Source organism: Trematomus bernacchii, unplaced genomic scaffold (assembly GCF_902827165.1).
Source record: "Trematomus bernacchii unplaced genomic scaffold, fTreBer1.1, whole genome shotgun sequence".
In the NCBI taxonomy this organism is placed as follows: Eukaryota; Metazoa; Chordata; class Actinopteri; order Perciformes; family Nototheniidae; genus Trematomus; species Trematomus bernacchii.
This window is the reverse complement of record NW_022987564.1, coordinates 11,012,395-11,039,416: the sequence shown is the minus strand read 5'-3', so window position 1 is coordinate 11,039,416 and position 27,022 is coordinate 11,012,395. Positions and strand designations below refer to the sequence as shown.

General features: G+C 40.0%; 1 protein-coding gene across 2 annotated transcripts; it reads right to left on the bottom strand.

Moving 5' to 3' along the window:
• Positions 1-371: 371 nt before the first annotated feature.
• zgc:63863 (uncharacterized protein LOC393372 homolog) lies at positions 372-25,862 on the bottom strand. Of its 2 annotated transcripts, XR_004555414.1 has the most exons (11): positions 25,596-25,862; positions 24,696-24,750; positions 23,739-23,869; positions 23,071-23,151; positions 22,158-22,344; positions 21,814-21,915; positions 19,672-19,813; positions 18,636-18,820; positions 17,487-17,596; positions 14,543-16,660; positions 372-396 (listed from the first exon to the last, which is right to left on the bottom strand). XR_004555414.1 is itself a non-coding variant. In XM_034125393.1 (10 exons), the coding sequence occupies exons 1-10, from the start codon at positions 25,663-25,665 to the stop codon at positions 16,479-16,481; spliced, it is 1,245 nt and encodes a 414-aa protein (XP_033981284.1). In that variant the 5' UTR covers positions 25,666-25,862; the 3' UTR covers positions 14,524-16,478. The 2 variants fall into 2 exon arrangements, 1 of the variants encoding a protein (XP_033981284.1); XM_034125393.1 differs by lacking the exon at positions 372-396 and having other exon boundaries at positions 14,524-16,660.
• Between the last annotated feature and the right edge of the window lie 1,160 nt (positions 25,863-27,022).

Here is a 27,022-nt window from a genome sequence, read left to right as displayed (position 1 = left end):
TGCCACTGTTCACGGTGCTTCACAAGTCTGGGCAAAAAATCTGGAATTGCATCGTGAGGATGGGCAGGGAGGAATGAAAACCGCCTTTTCAAGAAGCTGCCATCTTTATGCACCTGGTCAATTTGAATGAAAAATGACCTGGGCATGAGCTACGTACACTGGCAGGTCAGCACAACACCGGGAAAATGGTGTTTATGCGAGTGCCAACTTCCGTGTGTGTAAGCGTGTGTTGGTGTGTGTTAATCTGTGTCTGTGTGTGTCTATGTGTGTGAGTGTGTGTCCTGGGGATTAGTCATGCTCTTCTGCCTCTGCAGCACTGCCTTCTTACTGCCTCACACACACTTGCCTACACACACACAACCATACACACACACACACACACACACACACACACACCTGCATCCATCTGGCCAGTCCCCTCTGATAGCAGAGGTGTGAAACAGAGAAAATCAGCCGACTGAGAGAAACAGAGAGGGAACGAAAGAGGAGCAGAGGGATGCAGGGGGAGAAGGAAGTGGGTAAAAAGAAGGGATATTAAAGAGAGATGGAGAGGAGGATAAATGGACCAGGAGGTGGAAGTAAGGGTGAGACCGACAGCAAAGGTGGGGGAGAGAAAGAGTGGGAGAGCGATATTAAACACCAGGGAGCTAACTGAGCACATTCACCTGCCCACTCTTTCTTTTTCACTTACTATCTCTCTCCCTTTTCCCCCATTTCCCCCTCCTCATCTATCCTTTTCTCTTTGCTCATCTCTCATATGCTTCTTCGCTCGCCTCCTACTCCCCTAATTAGCTCCAAATCCTCTTGCATCTCATCTTCTTCCTCTTCCTCACCGTCTCTCCCCACTCACACCAAAAAATCAGGTTGACCTTAATGAACAGATGAAGAGAGGAGGGAAATGATTGCATCCAGGGAGCCCAGGAAAGGCTGGATCAGCGCTTTCTGGATCAGCGTTTGTTTACTCAGGACTCCCCCATGTGAAGCTGTCAGTGTCTTTTTGCTATTTCTCTCCACTCGCAGGCAAAACTGTGAGGCATTAGGACCATTTGGATGTTTTTAATCTTCCTGTGATTTATCTCGAGTGGGAGGGGATGTGTTATTGTTTGTGGTATTTATTCAGTGTTTGACAGCGTACAGTGACAGGAAAGATGAGTGAAGGTGGAGATGACACGCAGCAATGATCACAAAGACTTGTATCCACAACATATAAATCATGTGATTCGATAGAACCAGCCTGATGTGCCACTGGGACACCGAAATGTAAAACATATTACTTCAGCAAAAATGTATATGTAAGCATTTACCTGTAATAAAAATATGCACACACCTGTGCCCTTAATTGAAAGTCCCAGAGAAGATTTTAAAATGTGCGCATCAGTGTGATAAAAAGTGTAAACAGTATATATTTTTTCCAAACTAGAACTTCAGCTAAAAAATCAGCTCTTTCATGTCTTAAATAAAAGGAAAATAACACTGAAGAGAAATTGTATTTATCTGTCAGTTTTAGATTATTAGCAATTACTGTATCATGCACTGTTACAAACAAGTAGTAATTTCATCTAATTCAGCTTTAAGATGCTGTCACTCTCACTTTTACCCGATTTGGATAACCTATGATGTCACAACCTCTCAGGGAACACATTGTCAGTAAACATTCATCAGATACATTTTTGCGACATAGTGAAAATGTTCATTAAAAAATGTCCTCATAATGCTGATTACAAATATAATTGGCGATTGCTGTTGCAAATAAGTAATAATATTCTAAAAGGCCATTCTGCATGAAATATTCGCAATTTTACGGTGCTGCATCAAGACTAACCATTTGAGAGTTTTGTTCTCCGTTGATTTCAAAACTCGGGAACCAAAACGTATGCAATTTATCAGTTAACTTTTGTAGCGAAGTTTGTAATTCAGTCCTTTCTCATGAGATGTTTACCACATTTCTTCCACCCCCTTATGACATTTTTTTTTTTTTAATGTGTGTGCTTACTCTGTTCTCTGAGTCATTCTGCAGAGAGAGAACACCTCCTTCCTCTGTCAGTCTGCAGAGTGACCTCGCTGAAGCCTGGCCACTGAGATAAGCTCACACCTTTCTCTCCTGTCCAGCTCTCCTCCTGTTCCTGTTCCTGTTCCTCCTCCTCCTCCTCCTCCTCCTCCTCCTCCTCCTCCTCCTCCACCCTTTAGCATAAGATTTCTCTCCCGGCGCTGTGTTTCATTTTTCACTCTCCCATGGTCTCATCTCTTATATTTTACTCATCCAGCTTCCTCATTCTCTATTTGTCTTTTTCTAACAAAGTTAACATATAGCAGATCACCAAAGCGAAGCACACCGCCAGGAGCTGTTTGTCTTGCCATGTGTGTGTGTGTGTGTGTGTGTGCGTGTGTGTGTGCGTGCGTGCGTGCGTGCGTGCGTTTGTTAGTCTGTCAGAGGGGGGGATTTGTGCTGACTGGTAAGGGTAAAAGATTCATGACCCAACAAAGCTTGTCAGGGCCACACACACACACACACATACACAAACACATACACATATATACACACACTCAATTTTGAGACCAGGTGAGTCGGCAGATTTTGCTCTTGGGGAGAGACAAATGGAGAGAGAGGTTTAAAGAAAATGTAAGAGACTTGTGAGAAACAGAGGTAGACAGAAAAGAGAGACTTTGATAACAAATAAAATAGGTAAAGACACAAAGGGAAAGAAGACAGTTCAAAAAGCTGAAAGCTCTTTCAACCACTGAAAACATGAGGGATTTCTTTGCAGTGATGACACCTAAGATAGATACAGATTATGATAGGCTTTGAACTGGTCACATTTCAGGAATCCAAGCTTAATTTACTGGATGACTGTCAACAGCATCAGTATCAATATAGCAAAGGTCTCATGTAGCTATTTAGTGTCTTTTTCTAGGGCTGTTTCACTTTATTTATACACAGAAGATGATCAAAGTCAGATGATAAAAAAGAATAATAAATCACACTTTAGACTATGGTGGGGGTTCTCCAAGGTTGAGAACCAGAATATTGCCCAGCGTTTAAGCAAATATACTCTCTAGAAAAATGATCCAATCTTAAATTATACAAAAAGAGGATGGTCAAAAGTCCATTGTTTTAGATTGTACAACTTTTCGTTGCACAAAAGGTTTCTTGTATTTGCAATGAGATATTTTCTTGTACAGCAACAATTATTCTTTAACTATGGTAAAACATTGTCATACCTGTACACCAGTTGCAACAGTTTTCATTTTATAGTGTGTGTGCAAAGTCTGCATTGTGTGTCCCTTGTATACTTATTTGCAACAATGTGTGTGTGTACTTGAGATGCACATCCAGCCCTCTGGTGGTTCAGAGAAGCTCCGCGTAGCGTGAGAGAGCGAAGCATTATTTTATCTAAATACATTCAACTCCCTCTCTGTCTCTCCGCTCCTGCAGAATCAATAGTCATTACACTCCGAGTGAATTGATCTCTCAGTGCTGTTTGCTGATTCCTCGGACTAAACTAACACCAAACAAATCCCGGCCCCTCTGTAAGGGTCGATGTTGGCAGGTGAATGAGTGTTGAGTGTGAGGGGAAGTGGAAGAGGTGCAGGGGTCACGTGTAATAAGATCTGCTTCCTCTCGGTTCACTCCTATATGTTAGGGAATCATTCTCCTAGATATCCACCTTTTGCCCTTTGACGTTTATGACCAACCCTGACGTCTGTTATCTCCTTCAGCCATATGTTGTTGTTACCAGTTTGTGACCTGGTTTATTGTTGTGGGTACACTGGAACACTTCCTTCTTGGGGTTTGTGGACTCCAAGGTGTGAAATCTTCGAGGCCATAGGCGTCAGACGCAGTGTTCCCAGCTGTTTAGTCTATCTCCCCAAATATGTTGATTACTCTCTCTGAACTATAAAAGGTCTATCGAGAGAGAGGCTCTTCAGAATTGACGTGGCAACTCAACCGTGCAGTCAGATCCGTGACTGTTTGACTTGTTTTGTGAATCCTCCGGCCGAAGCTCCTAAATAAACCATCAGTGTTTGACATCAAAGCTCCAGCTCTCCCCCGTGTCTCCTTCCTGAGTCGGTGACTCCCACTGCATTGCTACACAGAAGTTTCCCCCACACTATATATATATGGGTTTATCTGGTTTACCAACATGTTGGAATGAGCTAACAGGTGGGACCAAATAAGTGCAGATTTACGCAGCGATGTGTGGTGGTGATAGAGGGATGAGTGGTGGGTCAGAGAGGGAAAGCTGAGATACAGATGAAAGGGAATGATGGAGAGGAGGTGTGAGTGAGTGGGAGAGTGAATATGTATAATTGAGAAATGACATCAAAGGAAATCCTTTCATGGTGTTTGAAAATGATCATCATATTTTCAAAAGAAGAAATATAAAGTAGTTGCTTGAATGTGACTCTGTTTCTTTGTTTATTCTGAAATAATGAACCTGTAATTCTTATTATTTAAAAAATATCTACTTTTATTGGCCAGAGTCTTGCTTTTTATATTCCCTTTTAGTAATAATACATCCTCTTTTCTCTGCCATGTACAGTCAATCAGAAGAAATTGTGTTTTAAAGCTTGTTGATAATGGTAAATGGACTGTATTTATATAGCGCTTTATCCAGTCTTTGTGACTCCTCAAAACGCATTACATCTACAAGGCATTATTCACCCATTCACACCCCATTCACTCAGACGCAGGGGCTGCAATTAAAGGTGCCATCTGCTCGAGGAAGCTAACATTCACACAGATTCACACACCGTTGGCCATGCCATTGGGATCAATTTATGGTTATTCATCTTGCCACATGTTGACTGCAGGGGCTGGGATTGAACCAACAACCTTCTGATTGAAAGACGACTCCCTCACAGCCACAGTTGCCCATACAACTGGACCTGATCACAGTGGCATAGTGTGCACAGTAGCACATCCAACACTCTGAAAGAAAGAAAATGACTGCTAAAATCTTTAAAGGTCCCCTATTATAATGTTTTTCATCAATATATTATAAGTCTCAGATATATACAAAACATGTCTCTGAAGTGTTTGCTTCGAAATACCAAACAGATCGTGCATTGTAGCATCCCATAATCCCCTCTGTTTCAGCCCTGTTTCAAAAGTGCTGATTCTCCGTCTGTTATTAGATGAAAATAAGGAGCCACTCCCAACGCCCCTCTGCGAGATATTTGGTTAAAAAGAACAAAATGGTGCTCTTGGAGGAGATTCAGGTGATAAGGTGGGGGGGGGGGGGGTTACCTTGGCTGGATATTGGCCAGCTTTTTATATAAATGGATCAGGACAAACAGTGAGCGAATATTTTTTCATGAAACTTTAAGAATCTCTTTACACAGAGGGGACACATGTTTATGTATAAAAGACAGGAAAAAGTAGATTTTGCATAATAGGTGACCTTTAAACTATTGGTTGAATATCAATGTTAGATTTGTTTGTGTGTCTGCTCTTGTAGTAAGACATAAGGAAAGAGGAGATATCTTTATAAATAGTAAGACACTGTAGATCCATCCTTTAGTGGGAGGAATGAGAGAGAAAATAACTCTGAGTGAGTGTGTGTCTGTGTGTGTTTCTGTCCCCCAACTTGAGGATATTTAGTCAGTTTTCATTTCCAAAACCGCCATAAACAGAAACATTTAAATATATGGTGGAAGGCAACTTAAGCTGATAGTCAATTCCAGCTCCGAGCAGATCTGCGGTGGAATGAGATTGAGACGTAATGTCACGTCCGAAGTTGTGACAGCGTAATCAAACATCAACTTGCATGCGCTCAGATACACTTATTTATAACATAATCTGTGGCCGTGGATATGGGCTTATAGCTTTGGCTCACAGTGTTTTCTTTGCCTGGGAAGAAGCAATGATTTGCATTTTTTTCCTCTTGGTGTCCAGGCTGCTGCCAGTAAAAAGACACATTTTGATAGATCTTATCTTCATGTGGTTTAATGTCCTTTTATCCTCTGCCGTCTCTCGTCTATTTCCTTGACTGAGCTGACAACAACATTGGGAGCCTTACATCGTTCCTTGCAGTGGTGTTTCTGTTCTGCCCTGGACAAGAATAAAACACGAGGCTGGAAGCATCATGGTGTAATGCAGCTACATGGCCAGTGTAGCATAACTACTGAACCAGGAGATTAGATTTGGAGCTCCCCTCTCACGAAACACATTATATGTTTTCTGCTTTGGCTGAATGTTGTTTATAAAGGAGAGGAAATCTGGAAATTGGAAGCACCCAAAAGGTTTTTTGGACCGTGTCTAAGAGCCTACAACCCTTTGCTTGTTCACCAGCTGCAGTGAATAACTTGTCTCCTCTCTACGCCTCTTTTGACAGATGAATATTTAGGGATTATGAGTCGAACATCCTAAAGTGCACCACTGTGGTCGGCCGTTAGGCGTCTAATGGAGCGTGGACCTCATTTAAAAAGTTTAGTAAGTAGATCACAGCACTCGACTTGATGTTGGCGGTAAAGGTGTCATTTGTTCACCTTTTCTAGAGCTATTTCCATGTTAACTAAGCAGTGCTGTCCTTATAAAGAGGCAAAATCACTCAGAGAGACGCTGAATGCTGAGTGTGCTTCAGTCACACAGAGCCGCCTACATGTGCAAGTTTTAGGCTGCAGCAACAGTGTCACTCTACACCTGCTGCTCATGTCTTTCCTTAATGGTTTTTATTTTTTCGAATGAATATGAAGTAGACAGTACACACTCTCAAGGCCCAGCAAACAGCTGCCACTGGAGTTTAGGGACAACACAAGGGACCCTTGGTAACTGTATTTTTTCCAAATCAGAAATTAGGGTTTATAGCCAAGAAGTTTTTTGCATACAAGGAATTTGCCTTAGTGTGTAATGACAGGAAGTCATTGATACAATGTGAGGGTGTGGTGTACAGACACTGCAAATTCTGTGAGCCTGCAACTCACAAAAGAGATAAGCTTTAAGTGTGTGTGTGTGTGTGTGTGTGTGTGTGTGTGTGTGTGTGTGTGTGTGTGTGTGTGTGTGTGTGTGTGTGTGTGTTGGTTTTGATTGTTGATACTTAAAAAAATCCTCCTTAGTGAATCAAATTACAAAACTCTGGAAGGTAGAACATTCACTTTTCATTGAAGTCCATTAAAGTCTAAAGTACGTCAATCACACATAATCATAAAACCATGAAAGCAACAATGCATCTAATTACATTTAAAACAACGCTCATATTCTGAATTGTTAAAGCGCACAAAAGAAATACCTTCATCTCTGCATTTCATTAACATGTTCCTAAGTCTTCTCAATGATCCTCAAGCAAAGGTTCGTGTGAAGAGCTGAAACAAGAAACTGACAAACAAACATTCAACAAGTCTAGATTTAATTAAAGTGCAAATATACTACGACACTGCTCTACTCTATATCACACATACACACACACAACACACATACACACGCGCACACACACACGCACACACACATACACACACACACGCACTATGACAGTTGCATTAGAATGAATGAGAATCTCCAAACCAATCACTTTATGGCTTTATGGATCATCTGTCAGCTCAGCCATTAGACTGCCAACTTCTTGACATTTACCAACAAATTCATATTTCTTACTACACACCCACACTTGTATGCACTCGCACACAAACACACAGGAAGAAGACGTATACTCAGTCACAGTGTTGGTCCTCACTGTGGTAGAAGTACACCCACACCGACACACACTCAACGCTTGTTGACATTTGCCAGCGTTAGACATTTTTCTGCCAGGCATTTTCAAATGAAGGACATGAGATAGATCCCTGTGACTTAAGACAGATTGATCCGTTCCCGCCATAAAACTTGTTTCACAGCCTCTGAAGATGTGCTTCTAGCGGCAAGCACACACTTGACACAGACAGATCCAATTCGAGCGTCAAATTTACTCCCCGTCTCTTGTTAGCTCCCTTTCTGCAGTGTGTGTGTGTGTGTGTGTGTGTGTGTGTGTGTGTGTGTGTGTGTGTGTGTGTGTGTGTGTGTGTGTAAATTAGAGTACGTGGGGTTGATAAGAGTGGATGCACTAACCACTGAGAACTAGAGTTTGAAAGATTAACAAGACTTCACGACTTAGTTATGACACATCTTGAATTAGTCAGCGCAGAAAAAGGAAGAAACTTAACCAAATGCCAAAATCAGTCAGCAAAGATCAACTGCTATGAAATACAAGAAACCAGTTGGAAAATAACATTTTCATACAAAACAAACCATCTGTTTTCTTACAAATTAGCAAGGATTTTGGGATGAGATAAAAGCAAGTAGTGCAGGTTTGATAAAAAGAAAACCTTAATAAGCAAAATATAACATATAAAACAATAACAAGAGTCACATAATCATCTAAGAAGGCGATCCAAGACAATGAACAGAGACAGTGAAACTAAAACAACCTGCTCAGAGACACAAGACTCGACGGGGCTCTTTCCTCAGGTCATCATGGGAACAGAGGTTATGTCAGCAGAGGTTGGGACACCTGGGAGGCGAGGCCGAGAGGACCAGAGGTCATGTGTGAGACGCACACAGACACTCACCAAACGCACATATGAGAATTAGGTTTTAATAGAGCTGTATGAACCTTCTCTGGTTTAGGCTAATGAGGCTCTGGGGTTATCATAGATTCACAGTAATAAGACACATTCTGTGATTTTATAGAGGGTTAAATATTCAACTTTAAAAGCTTCACTTTTCTCATTTAGATACTCTAAGTTGAGCTGACAGAATCCGTTTCAAGAGAGAAAAAGTTGTATAAATCACATATCTGAAAATCTCAGTAAATAGTGAGTACAACGTTATAGAAATGGGCAAATCTACGGACACAATTAAAATATACACAACACAATATCATGGCAAAACTCTCTTTACCGTCATCTATGACAGCGCGGCCTTTACTTCAAGATCCGCGTCATCTCACTTTTTAACCCATCATTCATCGTCTAAATCTATCATTTGGCCATACATCTCAGTCCCACCAGAGTTCAAGGTGATATGTGAGGTTGCTCCATTTCAAATATTCACACACAATGTCAGAGCATGTTGGGCCACACGTCTAACGGTGGACCTTCTCACAGTCTGTGCTGGATGGATGTTCACACACACACACACACATCTACTGTACAAGGTTGCTGTAAAGCTGTAAAGTCACATCAGCATGCAGGGACATGCTGCACGTGTGTTGCCTGTAAAGCACTTTGAGACATGTTCTCTGATCCATGACAGAGTGAAGGGCTGAGTGGGAGGGAGGGATAGAGCAGGGAGAAAGGGCTGCAGACGAAGAGGGTTTGTGTGTGGTACTGTATGCATGCATGCGTGTGTGTGTGTGTGTGTGTGTGTGTGTGTGTGTGTGTGTGTGTGTGTGTGTGTGTGTGTGTGTGTGTGTGTTTGTATGTGTGTGTGTGTATATATGTGTGTCTGACTGCCTCCACACGCGCGACTCCAGCCTCCTAAACTGTTGTGATTGATGCAGCTTCACTGTAAATTAAATGTGATGTGGTCGAAATGTTCAAGTACTGCCTCTCTTTGATTTGTTGATCTGAGGGGAGAAAGGCACGACACTCTCTCCGAGCCAATGTGGAACATTTATTTGAAATAAAAAGCACAATTTGTCAAAAATAGTTAGCTTCTATCGACTAAATGTTGATATATCAATGGATTCTTACCTGTATGCAGTATTTCTCAGCTCTGCATGTGATTTTACTCTCTTTCGTTTTGATTTTACAACCAACAGTTTTTGGTTCAATTTCTCTGCACTCATTAGTTTAGTTTTAGGCAGCAGCAGGTCTTTTTTTTGTACAAAACAAACCTCTGATAATCCCACTGTACCCTACCTGCACAAAACCAAACAGCAGAAAGGCAAAGTTAGCAAAAGCTGGAGGGGCATTTAGCCGCTAAAGAGCTAGATATTTCCCTCAGGATTTGATGGAAAACAAAAACAAAGCTAAGGCTAATTGAATATTGGATTTAAATCCATCAGGTGGATAGAAAAACCGCTTGAAATGAATGATAATTCAGGTCTCTCGAAAAGTATGACTTTAACCTCCTAAATACAGATACCTGCCTCGTTCCCTTTCCTGTCCGTTTCTTGACGAGCAAAAGGGATATTAATGTGATACATTTCAGTTAATCCGTTATTCACTTCAGAGCATTCTGTGATCGCCCCAGATGTCACTCTTCTCAAGATAATTACGGTTGATTTCCATGCATTTCTTTAAACATCATGTAGCCTATTAATTAAAGGTTTGGCACAGTTCCAGTGAGTCAAACCACAGGGCGAAGATCAACTCAATCAATTAAAACACACACACACACACACACACACACACACTAACAGGCAAGATGGAGCTTATGTTGTTTGTTAAACTGACTCCAATGAATGAAATAAATTAAAAGTCTGCAGTGAGAGTTGAGGTGCTGCTGCTCCTGTTATTAGTGGCACTGAGGTTGTGTGAGTGCATGTGTGTGTGCATGTGTGTGTGCATGTGTGTGTGCATGTGTGTGTGCCTGTGTGCCTGTGTGGGACTGTGTGTGTCACCAGGGGAAACAAAACCATCAGACAGACCCCTGGAGCAGCTGTTGTCCCCTGCGTGCCCAATGTTTCACACACACACTGTAACACACACGGATATGCAGTATTTTGTTCTGCTTGCACACACGCACACATGCATAAAGTACTTTCTTTACCATCTCACCTCTGTTTCTTTGGTATTTTTCAATAGTGTGCTCTAAGCTGCTGTACACATAAATACTCGCTCACACAGAGATTGTTACAGGCTTACCTGAACCTCAAAGAAAGCCAGAATTAAAGGTTATGGTATGGTATATTATGCTAATTTCTTGGTATCGTATTAGTATTTTGTGTCCGCACTGTTAACATGTTCAAAAAGGTCTTTATTTTTCTCATACTGCCTGTGCTGCATTACCTCTTTTCACCCTCTGTTTGATTGGTTAGCTGTCCGGATCTGTTGTGAATGGTCAACCGCTTAGAAATGAGCGTTACATGATGTCACTATGTAAGGGAAGTATACAGAGGAGTCCAATTGAGGTGTTTCAGGCAGGGGGGGGGGGGAGTGTGTGTGAGAGAAACTCACTCCTGAGGGAACTTTGGAATGTTATCCTTTGCAGATCATTTACATGCACAAAAACACAACACACTACAGGAAAGGGAAAACCCCCCAAAAGCGTAACAGGGCCTCTTTAAATGTACTAACACCCAAATCTTCAGTGATGTTTAGGAAGTGGAGGTTCAGAGATAAGTATGTGTTTAATGTATGTGTGTCAAAGGATGGAGGTCATCATTTAGTGTTGAAATTAGGCCATAACATCTCCAGACAGATTTGTGAGAAAACTCAAACCATCTCTCTTCACATCTGCTCTCATCTCTGATTGACCCACACTCACCTCCTCTACAGCTCATTAGAAATCCTCAAGGGACTGCGCTTAAAGACGTTTTTCGGAGGACCCAGGCTACCTCTCGTCCGCCAGATGTCTTTTTCTACAGGATAACTCTTTCCCTCATCTAATCCCTCGGTCCTCTTTAACCCTCGCCTTTCTTCCTCACCTCATGTCTCTGATTTGCTCTCTATCTATAGTCGTCTCCCTGGAGGTCAGACGGACAGATGTGCAGCCTTGTCCTCCACACACACACAAACACACACACATTTCTGACCTCATTCCCCCAAGGAGGCGAGTTTATCGGAGCCTATGAAAAGACAACAGCTGTACAGTACAGACAGACACAAAGGAGGACGGGGATGTCCTTGTTTTTTTCTTGAGAACTGCGTAGTGACAAAAACCTGTGGTGTAATTCTTCAAGCGTTAATGCTGCAACTAACAATCATTCCAGTGTTGCTGTTTTTTTCCCTCCTAAATTGGCAAGGAAATTCTCATTTGAGTGTAATACTGTGATGTAAGAGAATCTTGTGTTGCCTGAACCACAGGTTGTAACCCAAATATATTTAATAATATAGAAACGCACTGTGACGAAAACCTGTGGTGTAATTCTTCTTCTATTTTTAGTGTCTCTCAATTTTATTTTCCAAAAAAAGGGAAGGAAATTCTTATTTGAATATAATACTGTGATGTAAGAAAATCTTGTTTTGCCTCACCCACGGCTTAAGAATCAAAGATATTTAATTTAGGATCATCGAAGGCTAAAAAAAAGCAAAACATAATCACATTTGGGAAGCTGAATAGTTGGTTAAAAAATAATTTGTTTAATAAAATGTATTAAAAATACTGTCAATTAATATTCTGTTTATAAACCAATTCTTGTAGCTCTTAAATGCTTTGCTCTGTGTAAATGTGTGTTTGTTCACTATCATCTAAAACCTGAGTGTCCTTATTAGCAAAGCAAGTGTAGGGAAATCCTTTAAACCTTTAACATCAGTCAAATCTAAGTATCGGTTTGAGCAGGTTGGTTCAGTTAAAAATATATAACAAATAGCTCCTGATCGAGCTGGTCATTGAGTTTTTGGTTTTCAAGACATTTTCTTTTCAAACATTTTTTCCAAGGTCAAAAAATGGCGTTCACATGCAACCCAATGTACAACCTTTATTATTTAATCACAAAAATCAGCTCCATCTCAAAGACATGTCTAATGACAATCGCAGTATAACTTCAATGTGCAGAGACCCTGATATGTTTGTTCCATATGGTTGTACCCATGATATTAGAAACATGCATTAAAATGCCCAGAAATGTCATAAATATAAAAAAAACTAATTCAGGCATTTGGTACGATCAAGTCTTTGGGGAGACTTTAGGACCTGAGGGGAGGACAGAGCAGTGGAGAGAGGCTCGACATGATCTCTCTGGGAGTTCAACTTCAGTGTATTCATCACACCACACTGAACTCAGAATTTGACATTCAAGTTATTCTGATTTACAAGTAGTGTGTTTTTGGATCAATTGAATTAGTAGCTGTCAAATCAAATCCACCGCATCCAGTTATTGAAATAACTCCTTTTCCTGTTATTTCTCATTTTATATGATTTTGTTTTGTTGTTAGTATATGTTTTACTTGCAGCAACATTGATTTAAAATGTGTTGTTTCAAAAGATGTAACACTTTCATATTCAACATTAAAACTGAGCGGATCTGATTCAATTGTTAAAACCTCTCATGAATGAATCATCTATTGGGTTTCCTTATCATATTTGGCAAATTCAGTAGATCTAACAGCATTGATAGTACTGTAGGTGGAGCGCAACAAAGACTCACAATCTTTGCAGATGTGGGCTGATAAAAAGTGAGAATAAAAAGCATTGATTAAATGTGAAATGATTCAACAGGGCTTATAAAAGTAAATCATTGCACTACAGTCAAACAAAATCATGGATCATCTATTTCCTATAGTTACTTGCAGTGTTTTCCATACTTTTACCACCCTAAACATGTAAAAACACTTATTTAGTCAACTTTAGACATGGGATCGAAAGCATCCATCTTATTTATTTTACATCTTGGTTGATTTACTTCAAAGTAAAATGCTTCAATCATTTTCTCATCTACTGTAAAGCCTCTGCCACTGCCAGACTGAGTCCAGTGCAGGTGTTGGTGTGCGAGTGTGAATGTGGGAAGACAAAAATACAAGGAGAAAGCTTCTCAAAAGCGAGCCAAGAGCCAGGGGCAGGAATTAAATACTCATTATGATCTGGCACCACCAACGCTCTCTTCCTCTATGAGTGTGTGTATGAGCACTGTATGCGTGTGCAGGTGTACATGATCACTAATAACACAACCGCAAAATAGCATCTTGACTTATGTTTGAAGTTCCTGAACAGGAAGGTTTTTCCTGCATATTTGTGTGCAAGTGTAAGCAAAGATAACATGCAATAATGACTTTGTTTTAGTTAAAGGGGCCCTGTTATGTTCATATTTGTGTGCCTCTAATGTGACATGTTCACATGCTTTAATGTTCAAAAAGCTCTTTATTTTTCTCATAATGCCTGTGCCGCACCACCTCTTTTCACCCTCTGTCTGAAACCAGAGCCCAGTCTGCTCTGATTGGTTAGCTGGACGGCTCAGCCTTGTGTCACGTGCAATGTGTTAGAGCGCTAGCCAATAGAAGTGTGAGTGTTACATAGTGATCTCACTAAAGGAGGTGTGGGAGAGACACTTTGGGATGTTAGCCTTTGCAAACCTAGAAGCATAATAGAACAAGTTTTATAGCAATGCCAAACCATACACAGTAGATGGCAAATATGTATTTATTAAATGACTGACCAGATACAGTATGTTATACTTAAAACAAATTGGATCAACTTTAAAAACATAAACCCTCAAATTACAAACAATAATCATCAATTAATTTATACCAAAAATATAAATCTTAAATAATCATTCATAAAATCCAATGTAACCATTACATAAATAGCCATTCAGATTGTTGCTCTTAAAATAAATAGTTAGACTGTTGACAGTTCATATTGAAATACTTTGGAAAGCAAACAATAAAAAGAAACACAGAAGATGCCCAGCAATTTAAATGAAATATGTCTGTCTCTCCCTCTCTCTCTCTCTCTCTCTCTCTCTACACACACACACACACACACACACAAACTACAAGCACACACTTATTGCATTTAATCATCCGACCACGCACACATGATGTTTTACATCACATAGCTTGTCCGACTGATGAGGGGAACATGCAGAGGCTTTTCCAACAAGCAACGCAGCACGCCGACTGACTCGGTGTCTGAATCCTAACTGGCTTAAAGACCAGCAGACTACCTGAGTTTATTGATTTATGTATTGACTTTTTAATATAATTACTACTTAATGGAGTGATAGATTGATTGGTTTGTGAACTACTGAGCTCTGTCATCCTTGTCAAATTGCCCTGAGGCTAAACATTTGATTTTCTCTCTTTCTTCTGTAATTTCATACACAACAAAGCACACACCAGTTGAATTAACGTGCTTCAGAGCAACATACATCAACAGGGTAAACTTCACATGAAATCCGACTGTGCAAAGATAGCACACACGTATATCTGATGTCGGAAAAAGAGGAGGAGTGTTGGGATCCCGGTGAAGTTGTGTTAACAGACGCAACCAGGCAACATGCTAGTAAAAGCCGATAAATATTTCAGAACATAAGTCGACACAGAGCATGCATTGCTGTTTGGAGACCCCCCGTGCCCTGTACATATGTATGCACCTCAGTTGGAACGTCTGTATTATTAATTCATGTTTACTTTTCGGGCGCTGAAACTCATTGATTATGTTTAATCCAACAATATCTACAGGGTGTGCTATACAGGTTGTTAACTTATTTACTTAATGAAATAAAAAACACAATTTCTTCCTACATAAAATAATCACAGTACAGTAGCTGTAAAATGCGTACGAGAAATATGATGTTCTCTTGAAGGCTGCTCAGGGTGGATGTTGCTGCAAACCTGATAAATATTTCAAGAATGTAAAAGTACTTGTGTCTTCCCCTTAACAACACAACCAAAGGCCAACTGCTTGCATCGAGTGCAGCGTGCTAACCTTGTGTAATGTTCACATTTTAAGGCAGCAACAACTCGTTTTGTGTGTCAAACTCTACTCTAAATGTAATATGCTGACACCCGCAGTAAAGCAATTAATACCAGTGGCTCACAGGAAAAATCTCTCCCTCCATCTTTGCCTTTTCTCTCCCTCTCTCCTTTTTTGCTCATAACTGGAAGCTTTCAGCTGAAAACACCACTCTTTAATAATTTGTATTCATGTGTCATCGTGCTGGCTATGTGCACTTTTCAGATATGGCTGCAGATCCAACAAGCGCACTTAAACACCAACAACAGAAGTGCAAGGAAACAGGCATGAAATTCAAAAAATTAGTCTGCAAAATAAGCAGCAAATGCACAGACATGTTACACCAACAATTCAGTGTTAGTGTCTCACATGCATGAAAGGACCATGAGCAGTGGTGTTGTGTATTTGTGTCAGCGTTTTATGTCTATGTGGTTGTGTTGCTTGTTCTTGAGGTTGTTTCGCGTCTTTATGTGGTCAATTAACGTTGTTTTTTTTGGGTCTCTTAAGGTGTGATGCATTGTATTTTTGGTTGTTGGTGATTGCTTTCTGTCTCTTTTTGGTCTTTTGATTGATTGAAAAAAAAAAAAAAGTCTCTGGCCCAGGGGCCCAAGAGGTCAAGGTGCGCAGTAGGCGAACTCAGTCATCCATTCATGCTCACATGCAGCATGAGGTACGAGATACTCAAACATATATCACACAACCACCTGCTCACACACATGCACACACATCCCAAGGCTTGCTAGTGGCTAACATATGTTCATTGTGGTTGAGTAGCAACAACCTGTTTGGCACCAGGATAACTTACCTCTCAGCAGGAGAAAAGAGCTTAAATGTCTTTGCATGTGTACGTTTGTTTGTTCATTGTTAATCCGTCTGAAGAGCAGATGTGTGTCTGCTGTCAACATGTGTCACTGTGTGTCTAATGGTCTAAATCCCCAGCGCCACCTCAGAACAGTTGTAGCAACGCCTCGGGTCCCCAGTCCATAGCCGTCTGAGCCACAGCGAACACGGCGGCCCCGAGCGTGGCGGACAGCCCCCACACTGCCATCTTCACCATCCGGTTCCCCTTCCCCCACAGCTGGCCTCGCTCTTGGGGCAAAGCTGCTTCCACACCTGAGTATCGAGAGGCTACAAGCACAGAACAAGGAGGGGAGACATTCAGGGGCCAAGAGGTTTCATAAAAGGTGAAAGCTGAACCACAACGACTGGGATTGAAGACAACAAGTGGAGACAAGGGAGGAGCAGAAGTATTAAACAACCAATCCTACTCCAAACAGTACTCTAATTTTGATCACTTAGAGGCCTAAATAGATATAAATTCCACTTTTAGTTTCACTTAAAAACTCATCACATTTTAGAGAGCGGGTTGTCTGTGTGTTACTGACTCCCATTCAATGTCTGCCACAGTGAAATCAGGAGGTGCTCTTTCTGTCCGTTACGCATTTAATCTATGATGCTGCTAATTGAATTTTGATGAAACTGCAGGGAATGATGTTCATCAATTTTAATATAACATTGTTCGGCCTGAGGGGAATGCTGAAGCATATTTCTGATTGGCTGTACATCACAGACAGGCACCACTGATCAGATTCTCACAATACCGACGGGAATAAAGCATCTCTTTGTTCTGTTCTGGCATATTTAAATGTGCACTTGATTGGTCTGATGGGTGTACTACATCATTTGTTTACTTGTTATTGATTGGCCCAAAGGGGGGGGGGCAGCGTTTGTGTGGGATGACACATTTATTGCCTTGTTACGGGTTGTGTTAAAAACGTTTTTTTTAAGAACTACGGATCCATCAGACGATTTTGAAGTTTGAAATGTTTGATTTTACAGTCGATATTAATTTATTCCCACCTACAAAGAGCAGTAAAACTATCTTTGTACACACTATACGCAGGCCGTGCAGTCTTTCCTCCGTCAGTATTAAGATTACAGTTACTATCTTTACCTTGTCTGGAGGTGCTGGAGCCCTGGGTCTTGGTGAGGCGTTTGAGAACGGAGTCGGGCCTCTGATGGAGGGTGGCAAGCTGAAACGCCTGGAAGGTGCTGATGGACAGACTGGAAAACAGAAAGAAGGAGAGTAAGTGAGTGAAAGAGCGCAGATTTTACGAGAAGCATTGACAGCTGGAATGACAGGAAGTGATGGATTGAAGGATCAGCTGATGGATAAAGACAAGTGAGAGAAAGCGTGACAGACAGTTTGAGAGATCTGCTAAGTCAGTAGCCATGGCGTAATGGATTATGGGACATATTTCAGTCAAGGCCAGTGTGTCAGTGATGTCACTTCCTCTCCTGAACAATGACTGTAGGTAACAGTGAAGGACGACCAGAGGGAGACTGATGGGGGAACTATGGGCACACTAAAGTGTATTTGAGTAGCTAGAGTTATGTTTCTTCTCAGTGATAAAAAAAAAATAGAAAAATGGTCACATGCCTGGTTACACACACATACCCTGCACACACGTTAACACACACTAAATGGCCTGTGCATGTCAGCAGCATCACTGAGTCTGGATGTGTTTTTAGAGCACTCCCTCTTGGTAAAAGACAGAACTACATCCCACTCAAATACTTTTGCTTTTGTATCTCATGTTCAGATGAAACTAAAAGGTGCAGGTGCAATTAGTGAAGTATGTAATTAGTCGATTGACAGAACACTCACTGATAACATTTAAGTATATAAGTATTAACTAATAGTATTATGTCATTTATTGCTACTTTTTCACTGCTTTCTGCATCTTAAACGTGAATATTTCCTAAATTGAAAATCTTTTTTTACAATGTTGTCATGTGGACTTGATGTGGATCTGTTGATTACATTCACATTACTCAGAAAAAAGTATTTCCAATAAAGTAATAGCAGCCTTGATGTGCAAAAAGGACATGCATGCATTCAAAAGAAACAATTAATATCATTTAAACTGCACAGTGGGCTTTAAAACCTTCTATCAATTGGTAATTGTAATCCCTCTTTGTCATCTGAGGTTTTATGATGACATTTGAGCTTTATTTGTGTTTGAATGTCTAAGTGTAAATATGATGATGTGAACACCAGCAGTGTCGGGCTGTGCTTGAGTTTCAAAGCTTGTCCCCTCACCTCTTGCGGGGCTGCAGTGCTGCCCGCTTGGCCAGTAGGGATGGAGGGTACTGGTCGAACAGGTCCTGGGCCTGGCCAATCAGAAGTTCGTATGGGAGGTCCTGGGGGATGCGGGAGAGGAGGTGGTGGACCATGGCCATGTCACACTCAGTCTTCTTCACCTCCTTCTCTCTGTGTAACACAATCTGATGAGGAAAGAGAGGGGTTGAAGTCTTGTTTAAACCCTAAAGCTGTGCACTTTAGTTAACCCTGGAGCAGACGTGGATTAGGTTCTGCAAACTGGATAGCTTCAGTGATACAAGAGAGGCAGAATGAGCACTCAGCAGATAAGGAGTTAACCCCCCATGCTGTGCGCTGTACTCAGCCTTGGAGGAAACATGAACTACATTCTGCTTTGTTGTTTCACACACTTCAAACAGAACTCTTCCTCTGCCCAGCCACTACACACACACACAAAAGCACACACAAATCGCAAATACTAGAACATCCTCAAATGCAAATGAGCAATATGTGCACAATTGTACACACTGATTTACATGCAAAAAAAATCCTACTCAGACTCGAATAAACCCATAAATACATAAAGCATGCACACACAACATATAAACATTTTAATAATAAACACATATTCAATCATACATGTTCCAGCAGTAGAACAACAGTTGGTGTTGTTTTAACTCAAAGGAAAAAGTTTTGGAACAAGTGAAAAAAGTCACAAACTTTCCCTTTGTAATTTGTCCATCCTTTCAGTCAAACATCAGTCAGCCCTCCTTGTCATTCTGTTTCCTGATGCAGTCTTTGTCCTTTTCCTTCACTTTCCCCTTTTATCTCCCCCTCTATAAAACTGTCTCTCACCCTTTCATCTGTCTAATTAACTTGACTTCACAGCACTCTGCCTTTCTGTGTGCAGACGTATAGGAGGGAGTGAGTTAGTTAGTGTGCTGCAGCATGTATTTGCATGTAAGCATCCTGGATTTCTGACAAAACTGAGTCCCTGCCTGTTGTTCATTTCCTGTTGGCTACAATGCATTCTTACCGTAGCAGCGAGGTAGATGGGCATCAGAGGGTGTGAGGCCAGGAAGAAGTCGTAGAGTCTCATGGTGTGTTTGAAGTCTGACAGCACGTGGCCGTACCATGTGATGAGCCAGGACAGGGCGAAGATGGTTCCCACCTCCGCTCTGAGAGGAAATGCAACGTGATGTACACGTGAACAAACAAAGAAACACAAGCCATGCCTTCGATGTTTCGTTTTTTTTAACTGTACAACATTTATTTAACCAGGAAGGCCAAACTGAGATTAACAATCTCTGTCTACAATAAACTGGCCAAAATAACAGTAGCAAACCTAAACTGATAACATCAAATAGCTTACAATAGCAGAACTAAATAAAAATGCAGATATAAAATCACAAATATAATTTATAGAATGAATAAAATGAATATAGGCAGATTAAACCATTTTCTAGGCAGCTAGTAGCTTGATCAAAATTCATCACAAAGTTCAAGTCTTTCTTTTTTTCTTACTCTAATCAAAAATGAATAAAAAGTAATGGCTGTGTAGAAGGCAGGAAGTCATTTTGAAAAGTAATGATACACTCAATGGTGTGCGGTATACAGTACAAGTAATTTGTTGTCAGTGGGATCAAATGATAACCATGTACTGGTATGATCCAGCTAAACTTCGCCAAAAACCATGAAATAGGGTTCTCACGTAAGAAAGAATTATAAAAATGGACTAAGCAGAGAGGCTGAGATAACGTGTATTTTACCCCCTACTGTGGTTCAAGCTTCACCACTGGATCCAAATATTCCCCATTGCATGTTTTGGTTAAAATTCGCTGAGAAACGGCAAGACTTTTTAAAACATTTTCTCTATAAAATAATATATATAAATGCACCTCAATAGCCACAGCACACATCAAACACCATTAGCAATACTTGAACTGTTAACTCATCTACCTGAGTCTGGCTCTCAGCGAGGGTCTTGAAACATTAGCTTGCAAGACTTTGACATGACCACAGACATTTCCAAAGAATTAGCCTCATACGTTTTGGAGCAAAACACATTTTTCTCACACTGTTTATAAACCATCCAATGTTCTTCCCCTCTCTCTTTGTTGTGTGCAGATATAAATAGCTGGTTATTTTTGACAGAGTTTCAAGTAAATTGGATACTCTTAGCAGTTGTTGATACATATTAGATAGGAACATTCAGTGAGGAAGAAGAATGAGTACAAGGAAACTGAAGGAGTGACTAGCCGAAATAAGTAGGTGGGAATGATGGACAGGGGAGGGGTAAACAGACACAGCAAAGGGCAGAGAGCATGTGTGATAAGAGGAACATAAAAGAGATAACATGAAATTGGAGCAAGAGAAAAGGGAAAGCAGAAAGGAGATAAGAAGCCAGGTAAGGGGAAGTGGAGGTGCTCACAAGAAAGAGTGTTCCAAACTTTGAAGTCGGTGTTGTTTATCCTGCCAGTGCAATGTCTGTTTTTTGGATCATTTTTCTGTTTGTGTGAGCTTGTATGCGAGTAGATGGGTAATTTGCAAAAAGGGAGGTTGCCAGCACAACATCAATTATGAACAGGCAACAAGACAGCAAAGGTACTGTAGACACACACAGGCAAGCACACACATATCCCTCCACATATCAAATTACCTTTGAGGACGATCCAATGACTCCCAAACATCCCAAATCACAGTCCTCAACACACACCTCAACATTTACCTACAGTCATCCTATATCGGTAAAAAGCTTTTTGTTGTTTTTTCGATAAACTGCATAAATATCATGAATCATTTTATGGCTAATTACGCCTCACAAATAAGGGTAAATGTGATGCACACCTTGGTGGGACAGGAAAGCCTCTGAAACAGCTGTTGGACCATCTGACACGAGAACTCCCAAAAGAGAACACTACTGATGCATTTTCAATTGAGTTTCAATTCAAAAACCACAAACTCACTCTTTGTCTCTGTGTGAATCTCACAGGTGAAAATCAACACGTGGATGCCCTCTAGTGGTAACATTACATTACGTCCAAAATGACTTCCATTAAATCCATTCAAAATCAGAATAAGAGTTAGATATGTTTTTGTTTGAAGAAATTATAAGTAAAGTACAAACGCAAACTCTGTGTGCGTGTGTGCGTGTGCGTGTGTGTGTGTGTGTGTGTACCTGATCATGAAGTCATGTAGTTCTGTATCAACTTGTTCCAATATAGGCATCAGGTAGTTTAAAATGTGTTTAGTGCGGTCCATGGTAGGATCCATGAAATCCCTACAGAAAAAACAGGCAGAGGTTACATCAATATTACTGCTAAACATGTGTTAATAAGGTTGGTTAATTTGATACAGTAAAAAAGAAAGAAGGTTGCAGATTTAAATTAATAACCCATCAGCAAACTCCCCCTTCTCATCAAAAAGAAATAAACAGATATCTTCACGATCCTTAAGATTGTCGCCTTTAAAGTCGATTAAAATGCATATATAAATAGATAGATTCGAAAAAAATATATCAACCTGAGATGGTGATTGGACAGAGTGTCCAGCATGGCGATGGTCATCCGCTCCCCAGCCACCAGCAGCAGAGTGACCGCCACATCATGGTAGCCTTGGTAGTAATGGAGCTGGGGGGTGCGTTTCAAAACCTCCAGTATGATGTCAATCATCTGCTCCTGAAGCACAGCTCTCTCTGAGGCTCGCATGCCTGAGGGAGAGCCAGGAATCATTATAAAAATAAAACCTTCACAGAAAAAACACCCTAAAAGGAAAGCTAACATTCATGTGATTGTCATTTTAGTGAATAGTTCAAAATAAGTTATCTAACTCTTGTCTGACTGCTTGTAAACAACAGTTTCAAAAATAACTAACACAGGTAATAAAATGTTTTTTTTTGTTATTTAAATTAGGCAGTTTTAATGAGATCAGAATATATTTTCCTGAGAGAGAGACCTGAGAATAAGAACAGGATTTGCTTGTACGTGTGCTTTAAACATGAAGTTTAATTTCCAAAAATGATATCATTCTTACTTTTCATGTAACAGCAAAATTACATAAATTGTAGTGTAGCAGCTTAGTAAACAGAAAGGGATCAACTATATTAAGCATCTAACACTCTAAGTCCAGCTTTCCCTCATTCCCTGCAGCTTTTTTCAGTTTCAAAAAATGTGTTGCTTCCTCTTATCCTGAACTGACAGCCTCACTTCTAGATAAGACACTTTTCTCTGTTGCTTTCCCAACTTCCTGATGTTGGCTGACAACACAGGCGTCTTGTGACATAAGAATTGTCCCTGTTGCAGCTTTTGCTCAGTTCATTAATTATTAAGCCTTGCCAGATATGTTGCTCTAAGTACGGGGGTACGGTGTGTTGAATGGCACTGTGAGCAATGCTGCTATCTTTAAAGATAAAACAAACACACACAGACACACACACCTTTAGGGAACCGCTTCATAGACCTCCTGACATCAAGGACTACTTGGTTAAAGTCCTTGTGGTTTTCCCTCACATCTCGACCTATGAAGAAAGAAGTTATTATTATTGTTGTCGGTGTAGAGATGTAGAATTTATTCCTATACCCTAAATATGAGTCAGCATTTACTCACTTCAGATTCCCTTTTGTCATAGTCAACAAGTTTTTATTGGGTTTAAAGCCAGATACCAGAAGGTTTTATTTTATGACATAAAACATGTCAGGTAATCCTCACTTTAACTTGTCTTTAAAAAACGTGGTTGCAGACAAGTCCCTAAATTACCAGAGTTTGTCTGGAACATTATCTTTTCTTATTTTAGTGGTGGTGATGTTAAAGTCATGCAACCGTGGTGAAGTTGTGAAGCCTAAAAATAGCTTTTTACTGAACTTCTTGCCACTGCATTAAGGCTTAAAAGAATCCTATAAGTGGTGTTCATTTGTTTAGAAAATCTTTTCTGCTATTTTCCCAAACTTTAGGGAAAGATGTTATTTGATTGTTGTCGAAGGAACCAGAGGGATGCTAACTTCCAGGTTATGTCATTCCTGCATTAGTCTATTAGTAATAGTGACAGAATTATGAAGTATCATGTAGTATAATTCAACCCAGTTCATATGAAAATAAACCACTAACCAGGTTTATGAGGCAGATCGTACACATTGATGTTCAGTAGTTTGGGCCAGACCTTCCTCCTCAGTTCATCGGTGAGCAGCCCTCCCTTACTGCCTGCTGCCCTCCTCAGGGTCTCAATGTCCACTGGATCACTGGGAGTTCAAAAGTCAGAATTGGACATTGTTAAGTGTGATGCTTTTCTTAAAAATCTGCTAACACAGCAAACGTATTTTCGGGTCATCAAAAGTTAGAGGCTCTAAATATTATCAATAGTGTCCATCACTGAAATACTTACTTCAGGAATAAAGTTGAAATGTTTTTGATTCAAGTAATAATACATTTATTTATATGAAACTAAGCAGGATGTGAGCGCAGGGTTAGCGTAAATTGTAGCGGGTCAATCATTCTTTCACTATTTTCACTTCCACGACACACCATTTGAAAATGATTTTATGATCAATTTCAAGACAGACAAATTCCATGTATTTTTCATTGTTATTGTTTTTCTACTGGGACAGAAGGACGCGTGTGTCCGCATGTCTTGGCTGAATGGACAAAGAATACTTTTGTTTATCGCAAAATGAGAGTGATGAAGGTCACTGTCTACGGATAGATGCATACCATCTAATTGTGGAACAGCATGCAGCAAAGGGAGAGGCTTTCCCACTCGGGAAAACACATCATGTGGAACGGAAGCTCCCAAAACTTTTTAGATTTCTACAAAACAGACAGATTCTTAGGGGAAGCTATTGTGGGAATTACACCTAATGTGCTGGGAAAACCTTAACACTCAGTGTGTTTTTATAAAATACAGTCAGAGTAATTATGTTGTATTTTATCACCAGATCAACAAAACCACAGGCTTACTGAGGCAAACTCATGGGAGGTAAATAATACATCCTAATGAATGCCATTCAAGCAATAATAATGAGAAAATATCCATAACAAGCAAAGTGCAACTGGTATTTGTTACATTACCTGATCAAAGCCTGATGGATCTCAGCTAACTTCTGTTTCCTCCCACAATCTGTCTCTGCAACAGAGAGACAGAGAAAAAGGATGAGGGGCAGAACGATTTGGAGAGGAAGATGAAGGAGAAAAAAGAGGAGGGAGGAGACCATGTTTGAGTTATAAATAGAAGCTAGCAATCATATGCATGGAACACACATACAGATATAGACCAATAATAAACAAACAGGACGTTTCTTTAATGGATTGCTTTAGTTTCTTACGTGAAAACCATGCCATTATAATGACTGATCATAAAGAGTCAAACATGTGACAGTACAGTAGTTAAGTGATTTGCAGCCAGAGAGTATACTATGGATCAAATGAAAATAAGATATGAGAGTTTGAATTACTTGACGGGTCAAACGAAAACCCAGTGTTAATTGATGGCATAGCTATCTTTGTTTGTCTGTTTGTATATTCTGTTTTAGAGACAGTGAATGATGACATAACCATGTCCAACTTCCTCTGTCTGGCAAACAGCAGTTAAGTATTGTCCAAGTTGGCAGACATGCTGCCACGCAGGCACTACTGTCAGATATGTTGCCAATGTTTACTTTGACAAGATTGTAAACAAATGTACAACCGGAGATTAGAAACCATGTTAGAAACAGGTTAGCACAACATTGGACACATCGTGATTCATGACTTGAATGGCTGGCTAGTAATAGTATTAAGTTCACTGCCATTTCTCCAACTGCAGACAGAGCAGGTCACGTTTCTGTCTGTAAGCTACAAGTTAGCCTACGGTGGATCAATATAGTGTGTGTTTTAATATACAAACTATCTTGTGTGCCTTGTCTGTATTTATGTCTTTATTAGACACGTTTATAAAACACTACCTAGCTAACTATCTGATAGTTGACTCACCTCTTGTGACAGATCCATTCCCATTCACCTCAACTCCTGCGTTTTGTTTCTTCTTTTTGAGCCTGTTCATGCCTTTAAAAGCTGACAACCTAATGACAAAGTTTGTGTTGAGCCATAGACCGATTTACAAATAAAAAAGATGCCTCCGAACAGGTAAAAACACTGACTAAAGGTTAGCTATACGTTAAACGTTTCTCTCAACAGCTGTCTCTCAAAGAATCAACCTAACTAGACAATCAGGCTACGCTCCCATTGGGCAGAATTGACATGTGACATGTACTACGAATGCCATTGGCTCCTTACCGACTCGCACTGCAAGCTGACTTGACTGTAGTTTTGTAGTTCTGAAATGTGAGCGATAATGAGCTGTGTTTGTTTTATGTTTATGTTTCAAACGCAATTGCTCAATTAAAATGTTTTTTAAGTGACACAATTACTTACTTTGAACGCATTCCTTTTTCTCAAGGCAACAGTAAATCTTAATTTAGCAGCTGTTAGGTCAATTATTATTATTTTTGACACAACTAGCCTATGTCAATATGTTTACACAAAGCATGACGTGTGGAATACTTTTAGTTGTTTCATCTCTCCCTGAAAGAGATAATTAATTCGTAAAATGAATAGGCTGTTCACAGTAATGAGAAAAGAGAATGTCACTTATATTGAGCACTTCCTAAATCCTACATGTGGAACAAAAGAAAACACAATTATTACATCAGTTTAAATGTTCAATATGCATATGTAATTGTAATTGTAAACTGTTGAATTTGAATGAATTTTGAACCAATATAATTGATTAAAGTGCAGTGAGGCTGCTTTATGCATACATGGACTTGCATTTGAGTTATGAACATAGCCATAGTGTTATGTCAGAATGCCAGTGATGTGATTTTACAAATTAATTTCCTTTCTGGTAACTTACAAACTGCTAACAGTAGCAGATAACAACCCTTTCTATGGCCAAAAAAACAACACATTTTATTAAACACATAAACAGACAACAATAATACACCTCACCTGTTTCAAAAGTATTTCTAGGAGGACTATGGGTTAGTCCAGCATGGGACCCCACTTTCAATTTGCTCTTATACTGATCTACCCTATGTATTAGCCCTTCTAAAATCAGATCTTCATTAATTGATTGATGAAGTTAAAAAGTAGTTTGTAATTTAGTTTGAGAGACTAACCTTAATTTACAAAGACTCCCCTGACATATATCATTCTAATGTTTGTATACATATATATTCAATAGATAATACAATAAATACAATATAAATAGATGAATAAAATACAGACACATATATGAGCTCATATTTCCTGTATTTAAGTCTGTCAAATAATGATGGGGCCTTTAATTGTTGAGGCGGGGCTAATAGAATCACGTCTTGAATCTACTATATCTTTGTTATGGCGAAGATATCATGTTT

Excerpts from the sequence above, each read along its gene's own strand:
- zgc:63863 (XM_034125393.1), bottom strand. The coding sequence starts at position 25,665 with ATGAACAGGCTCAAAAAGAAGAAACAAAACGCAGGAGTTGAGGTGAAT. Across the intron at positions 22,345-23,070 it reads TATGAAGCGGTTCCCTAAAG|GCATGCGAGCCTCAGAGAGA; the intron begins GTGTGTGTGTCT and ends GCTCTCCCTCAG. Across the intron at positions 21,916-22,157 it reads CTGTCCAATCACCATCTCAG|GGATTTCATGGATCCTACCA; the intron begins GTTGATATATTT and ends TTTTTTCTGTAG.